The sequence below is a fragment of the Ricinus communis genome, chromosome 8 (assembly GCF_019578655.1).
Source record: "Ricinus communis isolate WT05 ecotype wild-type chromosome 8, ASM1957865v1, whole genome shotgun sequence".
Classification (NCBI taxonomy): Eukaryota; Viridiplantae; Streptophyta; class Magnoliopsida; order Malpighiales; family Euphorbiaceae; genus Ricinus; species Ricinus communis.
In genome coordinates, this window is record NC_063263.1 from 25,438,810 (window position 1) to 25,447,933 (window position 9,124).

The window sequence follows — 9,124 nt, forward strand, 5'->3', positions numbered from 1 at the left end:
AAGGTAGGTGACATTGTGGTAGGAAGCTTGGTCACTTGCATTGCTCTTTTCCTAAAATGCTACCACCTAGAAGAAAATGCCTTTCCTCCCATCAAACTTAGGGATAACATCTATTTTGACCTCACAAACTTGGTTAAGATGGAAGTCATCAAGGAGGTGGCCCCTAACAAATTATGATTTTTTAACGCTAATGGGAATCAATATGGAAAGCGCAAGATTCAGAAGAATTTCAGCAAGGGCAGGATGAGTTATCTAGAAAGCGTCCTCGAAGCCATGGAGTAGGTGATTCCTTTTCTTCTTCTTCCGACTCTTGCATTAACCAAATTATTTCTCACTTTGATGCTAAGACTGATGTCAAGTATGGAGAATTTGATGCTCGATTTGAACGTTTGGAAGAAAAATATGACACCCTTCAAGCCGATGTCAAATTTATCAAAGATCAATTCCTTGGTCCTCCTTAGTTCCTTATCTTCTTTTTAAGCTCTTTTTTTTTATATTTTTTTTATGTTTTTAGCTTTAGTGCTCTTGGGAATATTTTTTTGTACTTTCCTCTATTTGGCTTTGTTGCTTTTTGTTGGTGCCAAGAAAATAGTAAAGGTGGCATACTTTTATTGCTTTGTTTTCGTTGTTATCCTCATTATTATTTATTATTATTAGTTCTTAGTTTGCTAACTATGTTTACCAATGATATATCCATCAATATTCAAATCTTATTGGGATATTTATATTCAAGTTTTATCTTTGATCTAAATGAGTTGAGTGTATTCTTAAATGAGTTGAGCATAAACTCCTTTTGACAGGGGAGAAATCAATCTTGAAAATAATTATTTTTCACCATAAAAAAAGGGGAGAACATTGAACCTTGAGGGTCATTGATCATATTTTGATGATTACAAACAATTAAGAATGACTAATTCTATATCTAAGTGTTTATATGTAAAGAAAGAAAATTGACTCGTTTAAGACAGGACAGATTCACGCCCGTGAACTTTTATTCACAACCGTGAAACACTAGTTTCCCAGACATAAAAAATTCTCGCCACAAACAGCAAAAGGACAGTAGTGTTAACGACATGCTTTCCAACTGTGAAAAAAGATTTCTTCCTTAAAAATAAAAGACACCACAGAAGGATTCACGGGGAGAGTTTCCGACTCGTGAAAGGAGATTTTCCAAAGCATGAAACAATGTTCACACTCGTAAAAAATGGTGTTCTTTTTGAAACTTGAAGAATCTATAGAAGGATTCACGGGAAAGGTTCCCAAGCCGTGAACATGGATTCCCAACCGTGAATAATTATTCACAGTCGTGATGGGTTTCAGCTTTTTAAATCTGTTTTTCACACTGATAATTTACAGCCGTGAAAGATTGTTCACGCCCGTGAAACTGTATTTATGACAGTTGCAGAAACGACTATTTTTACATTTAATGAGGGTGCAACGACTCTTTTTTATTTAGAAGTATTTAAAAAATATTTCTAAGTGTTCTAAAAAAAGCAAGAGCACTTACTTTGAGCTCCAGCTCCCATTTGTGCATTTACTCCCAACAACTCAAAATATTTATCTTAATACTTTGTATTAAAGATTCAAGCTTGAAAATTGAATCTTTGGATATTTGAATGTTTAATTCTTATATTCAAAGCTCAAAAGGTGAGATTAAGTGTTTGGATAAAAGATAAAAGCTCTTGTAACTAAGATTAAAAATCTTAGAATGTATTAGAGTGTAAGCCTAGGAAAAATACTTAGGTTAGAGTGTGAGGCTTTGGAAAAAAATACTTAATTTTGTTCTTAGTCTTGTAAAAGAACACAAATAGAGTTAGAATTGTAATTTCTATTTGATAGTAGAAATCTCAAAAGGATTTTTGAGAAATGAATGTAGGCAAGAATTAGCCGAACCACTATAAATTCTTGGTGTTGTGAGTTGTGCTTGATTTTTTCATTTTTGGTTTAAGATTGTCTTTAATTTTGTTTTTCAACCAATTCCTCTCCTAATCTTGGCTGCTTCTTGAATTATAATTAATATTTTTATAAATATATCACATGTCATTTTATCATTAAAAAACAATATAATATGATTTCATAAAATTCATCACATAGAGTGTCATGAAAAGACTTGACATTCTATATATATATATATATATATATATATATATATATATATATATATATATATATATTATAAATTCTAACTTAAATTTAAATAGAAAATCAATTACGAACAAATAATGCATATTAGATGATTATATTCATAAAAATTGAGATTCAAGATTTCAAAAATATTATATTTTCAATTGATTAAGAAATTTTATCAAGAAACTTTTGGATATTAAGTTGAGACTTCTAATATTATTTTTTAAAATTTTTTAGAACCAATGGGAAAGTTACTTTAAAAATAATTATGCCAATAAAACAAATATTAAAAAGAATTAATACAAAATAAATTAACAAAAATTTAATGTAGTCACACAAAAAAGATATTAAAATTATATGAATATTATAAAACTGTTATTCATTTATTTTATTTAATAAAACTAAATTAATTATAAATAAAATATAACACGAATGTTGTTCAAGGAAAGAAGTTAAAAGGAGAAATAACAAAGGGAAAGAAGACAATGAGCTGTTAATGAAATAGATTGTTTATCCTTAACCCACATTCCATTGTCAACAACAGCCTCCCGGTAACCTCCACAGCCTTGTCTTTTTATTATTATTGTTTTTTTTATTTTTAACTATTTTTACGAGGAAAGAGAGTTCCAACTTAAAACCTAAATGAAACTGAGAAATTTTTTACTGTTTGATAATGCCTGTGGATGCCTCTTAAGAAGCATCCTATTAACGCCGTTACTCATCTTAACTTGAAACTCTCCTCCCTCGTCCTCTTACAAAAACAAAAAAAATCCTTCGCCCAACAAACTTCCTTCTGTGGCTTTTCCAAAAGCTGAAACAATCTAAAAACCTTACAAAATTAAACTCCTAAATCCTAATCCAGTTTTCCACTTAACTAAACCTCCCCACCACCGCCGCCACCGCCTCCCAATTGTAAAATAGAAGGGAGAAAAGAAATGACTTGCCCAGTTGCCATTTCCCATCAACGATAATCACTCCAAATTCCACCAAACATTTACCTCCTTTTATCCTTTGCTGCCTGCTAACCCAAACACATTATATGCCAAATTGTGACAATTCCATCCTCCACTTCCTCTCCTCTCTGAAAATCACACCATCGATGTTCTCATCTCCTTTTGTAATAACATTCTCTCTCCTCCTGTCTCTCCCAATTCTCTTCCTCTTAGCCCCTCGCATCCTCCCTCCACGCCTCCCCTCCATCTCCCCTTCCGATGAGCAAGACGATCTTTCCCTCTTCCGCAAAGCCGCCTCCAACCCTTCTTCCTTCTCTCACCTTTCCTCTTCTCGAAAACCCAAATTGAAGATGGCATTTCTTTTCCTAACCAACTCCGATCTCTACTTCGCCCCTTTATGGGACAAATTCTTTAAATCCCACGAACATCTCTACAATATCTACGTCCACGCCGATCCTTCTGTCAACATCACCCGCCCCGCCGGCGTTTTCAAGACCCACCTCATGTCCAACGCCAAACGTACCTACCGCGCATCTCCCACGCTCGTATCCGCCACGCGCCGCCTTTTAGCCACTGCTATTCTTGATGATCCAGCTAATATTTTTTTCGCTGTTGTGTCTCAGTACTGTATTCCTCTGCATTCTTTCAATTATGTTTATAACTCTCTAGTATTCTCTAATTCTTTTGATCTGACATCATCCGATTCTGACCCTGAGTCGACTCAGTACGGAGTTCGAGTTCAGTACAAGAGTTTTATTGAGGTTATTTCTAAAGAACCTCGTTTGTGGAAACGTTACATTGCCAGAGGGAGATATTCACTTATGCCAGAAGTACCCTTTGAGAAATTCCGAGTTGGGTCTCAGTTTTTTGTGTTGACGCGCCGTCACGCGCTTATGGTTATCAAAGATGTGAATTTGTGGAAGAAATTTAAGAAACCTTGTTATAGAGCTGATGAGTGTTATCCGGAAGAGCATTATTTTCCTACTTTGTTATCAATGGCTGATCCTAAAGGTTGCACTCATTATACGCTTACAAGGGTCAATTGGACCGGCACTACCAATGGTCATCCCTACACTTACCGGCCGAGTGAAATATCCCCTGCTTTGATTCGCGATTTAAGGAAATCCAATTACTCCAGTTCCTATTTGTTTGCTAGGAAATTCTCTCCGGATTGTTTGAGACCCTTGATGAAAATAGCTGATAAAGTCATTTTCCGGGATTGAAACAGTTCTCTTCTTTCTTGGTAAGTTTAATTACTTCAAACTTTTAGTATTGAATTGAATTGAGTTGGCACGGTGAGTTTGATATTGAGAATATTAGTGGTAGATATTTAGTCTATCTATCCATCTATCTTTCGTGGAAAATTGGATTATTGGTTGTTGTTGTTGAAGCTAAGTCAGAGTCCATATTCACTTTTCTTTGATGCTTTTTTATAGATATATGTTTATAAATCTGATGATTAGTCTAATTCTTCTTTAGTTAGCTCAGCTGGGTCATGTTGTCATTATCATGTATAACCCACATCACCAAATTATCTCCCATGAGAAAGAACTGTGAACTTGCTTATCTTTTTCTTTCAAAAGAGAAAAGAAAAAGAACTTTTAAGAAGGGAACAACTTCGGTATTGTATTGAATTCCACGTAGTCAATTTATGATCGTGACAGGATGGCATGTTCCAATTTTGATAGAAATGGCTAGAGCTTTAGTTTATTTGAATCTTTTTATGTAGTTGCAAATTCTCAACCTGGTTTACATATGCCATGTTGTTTGCTTCTTGTTATTAGTGCTCTTGACCGAATTACTTGTTTATGCTTTAGATTTTGTTGTGGTTCTTGTAATCTCAACATTTTTTGTAATGACCATGTGTCATTTACTTCTGCTTTTTAGTGTTTGGAGGCTTTGTATATGCATATTCTTGAATGTCAACATGTCTTGAACTGGTTCTTTTTTTATTCCTTTTTCTCTTGTTTACAATGTAAAGTAGGCCATTTACTGGTTCTGCATTTGGGAGGCAGTATTCATTTGGTAGGTAACCAATATTATATCCTAAATACAGAATTAAGTTAGAATGATTTGGCTGGTGACAATCTGATGTGCTGCTTTTGGGACATTGTTGGCCAAGCTTGATTAGTTCTCAAGACCCTCTAAAAGCAATTTCACTGATTATAGCTTAAGTGACTAGAGGAGGGGTGGGGTTGGGTGGGGTGGGGGGGGGGGGGGAGGGGGTGTGCTTTGCAAAAGAAAATTAGAAGCTTTTGAAGTTTACTTGCTTTGCATTGTAGCTATCTTCATATTGAATCTCAACAATCATGTAAGATATCAAATTTAGCTTTGCTTATAAATTCCAGATGTCTTTTTTGAGCTGACTCATCTGAGTCAACTGACGTTTTACAGGTGAATAAAGATTTTGAAGATGGACAACTGCAAATGGAAAAGGCCATCGTGGGGAGTAATTTTAATGGGGAATGGATTGGAAGAGGCGAAAATTGCCCACGAACCATTAACCCCAATTCGGACAGGAAGAAGGTTCTTTGTGGAGAGGAAGAAAGGGATAAAAAGAGGGAAAAGAAAAAAGAGCAGATAAAAGTGGGAAGCAAAAGCATAACTATACCTTTTGCTAAAGGGTGTGCTGATGGCTTAAAAATGTCAAAATGGATGGTAGGAGTTTTGTCTCTTTGTAGTGTGTTCTGTATATATGTGAATGAAATGTTGAGAATATGAATGGGATCTTTACATTGTACTTTCTTAGGTTGTTGAGTGAAAGAGAAAATGAATACTGCAACAGAAAATGCGAGTGTAAGGGAAACAGTGATTGCCTCACATTTGAGAAGCTGGGCTAAGCCAGCCCTCTTCTCTCTTTCCAAATTTTGATATTATTTTTCATCTATTATTTTCTTGGTTAATCAATACAAAAAAGAAAAAAAAAAACCCATCTTTAAAGAATAGCATTCGATTTATTTATCTCCTGCGTAAGGATTTAGTGTGCATAAATTCTCAGTTGTTGAATGTCTGGGTTCCTGCTTTTCTGTTTCCCCCCCTATATGCTACTTCTTACTGTGCTGTACGTTTGTTTTGCCCTTTAATTTTCTTGATCAGCTTTCGGGCTGATCTACTGTTGCTTCCTCTGCTTCTTCAATCTATGGGACTTTCCAACTGTGGTGAGGGAGAGAGCATGTGTAAGAATGAATCAGAGAGGATGAGATTGTAGTGCTGTCGTAAATAAAATAGTTGCAAAATGTTTTGTTAGGCTGCATTTTGGTCTTCATCTTTATGAGCTGTTTGCCTCTGAACCCGAAAAAAAAGAAGATATTCAAATGGGGATTTAAACAAAAAAAAAAAAAAATCCATATGAGCTGTTGACGACAACTTGCATAACGGCTAGGGATGGATGGCTGTTGGCAATATTCAAATACTGTTCTACTCATAATAATTTAGCGCTGTGCTCAGATGCAAGTCACTTTTTGAAATTGCGGTTGCAATACCGCTTTTTTTTTTAATAAAGTATTTTTAAAAGACATAATTTTCTCTAAAAATATGTAGAACGACTGTTTTACTAAAAAATCAAATTAATGTTTTCATGAGACTCATCGAGCCATAAAAGTTCCACTGATAAAAATATATGTTTTTAAAAATAAGCACTATTATTGTTATTAGTTTAATTAATGTAAAATGAATTTATAAGTAAATTCAATAGAATTTCTGATATTTTATAATAACAATTATAATTTGAATAATTATAATTTAAAATATTTTAGGTTTTTAATTAAATTTGTTTAATATTTTTATATAATAAAATAAAAATTATTTAATAATATCTATTAATTAATTCTCATTATATATAAAATTGATATCACAAGTATAGTTTTTTTAGGTCTAAAACATTTTGCGTAATTAGAAAAATTACTTTTTTAGAATTAGGGTTATTATTTAATTAGAGATAAATATATTAGTTAATATAATATTATAAATATAATTAAATATTATTTTTTTATGGTTAGAATTATAACTTAATTTACGCATAATTTATTAATTAATAAATTTAAAAAAGTCATGTATATAAAAAGATACTCATTGGAATGATTTTTTATGGGCTAATATATAGCGAAGCTTGTCATTTGTCGGTTGAATTAGAGCATAAAGCTTGTTCATTAAGGAGCTTAATATTAATCAAATCGGGAGAAGAACGTCTATTATATATCTAAATGAGTTTGAAGAAATGCATAGTGAGATATATGAGAATATCAAACTATATAAAAAAAAGAACCAAGAAACAACATGACAATAATCTGCCACATAAGTTTTTTATTTTTGGAATGAAAATTTATTATTTAACTAGCGTTTTAAATTCTTTTCAGGAAAGCTTATGTGAAGATGGAATAGAAATAGTAACGATATTTCCTTATGATACGGTAGAATTATACAACAATAAACACAAAGGCAATTCAACTTGAGCTCAACTCAACAATGTTTAGCTATATACAATAATTTAGTATTTGCATATTTAAATTTTTAATACTTTTATTATTTATGTTATATTTTTAATTTTAATTAAAAAGTGTTTTTATTTTTATTCTTAGAGATTTACAAGTGATTCAAGCACCCTAGCATCCAAAATGGATCATCAAGCGCAAAAAGAGTTCTTCATTCGGTAACACTAAGTTTTATTGTTCAATATTGTGCTTAATGATTAGTTGAAATATTGTGTATTCCATGAGCATTTATTTATTTTATTCTATGCTTAACAATTATTAATTACGTGATACATAATCATAGAGATTTATTTAGAACTAGAATTTTTATTTTCTTGTAGGACTAGGACAAATAATTAAGAAAAGATTAAGAGTTCTAATCAATAAAAACTAAATGTGATCATCTACTAATCAAACTAAGATTGAGAAAACCTCTATATATAGGCACACACCCCGTCATTAAGAGCTATTCAAATAATCTCTCTTCTTCTATAAGCTTTTAATCATCAGTATAGCTTTTAACCATCATGAATTCTAGGACAGAAAGTGTCAAGGAGGAGATAAGTTCTCCCCCACCTTCACCATTACCACATCATCCTACACCACAATCTAAACCATCAAGCTCAAGAAAAGCCTTAGAAAATCATAAAGAATTAGAAGGAGATCACCCACACCATTCACACACCATCAGTTTCATCTAATTCAAGAAAAGCTTCAAGGCATATGAAAGAACTAGGAGGCTTAGGAAAAAAATATGATTTTAGGCCTGAAGAGTTTATCGCTTTTTATGCTTATCGTAGAGCTTACCCTAATCTTACGGAACAACAACTCCGGAAAGAGCGAGAAAAAGAAGTAGCTATTAGAAGTTTGAGTTGGAGCTTTCCGCACCTGCTTCGGGAGGATGGGGAATAGTTACATTCTTTGTTGGGACCCTATTATGTATAATGACTTATGTTCTGCAACCAGGAGGGCTGCTAGAGCGGCTACTAACTTGGCGAATGTGTCACCTTTCGCTCTTGAGCAAATTATGAAATTGAGCATTTCTAAAAGAAAACATCATTGATGAAGATCCTATGGAGGAAGAAGAAAACTTGAATGAAAAAAGTGAGAATGAGTATGAAAGTGAGGGTGAGATAACTATCTATCCAAGAACAGGTCTTGGGCCTCTAAGGAAGTATAAATACATCATACCGAGCCAATCACGCTCAAAAGAGGTCGCAGACGCTAAGAAAAGATGGCACACCACCAAAGGCCAAGAGAAGGAGAGGACGCCTAAGGAAATATAACAACTAGATTAGAACTTAGTGATTTTTCTTAGTTTGCTTGTCACTAGTTAAGAATTAGTTAAATATTATTTAGTTATCTTAGTTAGGCTTTAGATTTTTCATTTTTGTTAGTTAAGTTTTTATTTTTGTTATTAATAAAGTTTAAACTTTAGTAAAAATTGTTAAGTCATTAAATTTTAATTCTTTATGTATATTTGTATTTTTCATTTTTGAAACTTTATTTATGGCACTTAATTATATAGTTTTCATTAATTGAGAACCCTTACAATGTATATAAGTTAATAAAAAT

General features: G+C 32.8%; 1 protein-coding gene across 2 annotated transcripts; it reads left to right on the plus strand.

The window, feature by feature from the left end:
• The first annotated feature begins 2,816 nt into the window (after positions 1–2,816).
• LOC8281042 (glycosyltransferase BC10) lies at positions 2,817–6,025 on the plus strand. 2 transcript variants are annotated; one of them, XM_048378256.1, is made up of 2 exons: positions 2,817–4,323; positions 5,137–5,270. In XM_048378256.1, the coding sequence occupies exon 1, from the start codon at positions 3,167–3,169 to the stop codon at positions 4,301–4,303; it is 1,137 nt and encodes a 378-aa protein (XP_048234213.1). In that variant the 5' UTR covers positions 2,817–3,166; the 3' UTR covers positions 4,304–4,323; positions 5,137–5,270. The 2 variants fall into 2 exon arrangements, with proteins under 2 accessions (XP_048234213.1, XP_002513724.2); XM_002513678.4 differs by lacking the exon at positions 5,137–5,270 and adding an exon at positions 5,475–6,025 and having other exon boundaries at positions 2,836–4,323.
• Positions 6,026–9,124: the final 3,099 nt, after the last annotated feature.

Excerpts from the sequence above, each read along its gene's own strand:
- LOC8281042 (XM_048378256.1), top strand. The coding sequence starts at position 3,167 with ATGCCAAATTGTGACAATTCCATCCTCCACTTCCTCTCCTCTCTGAAA.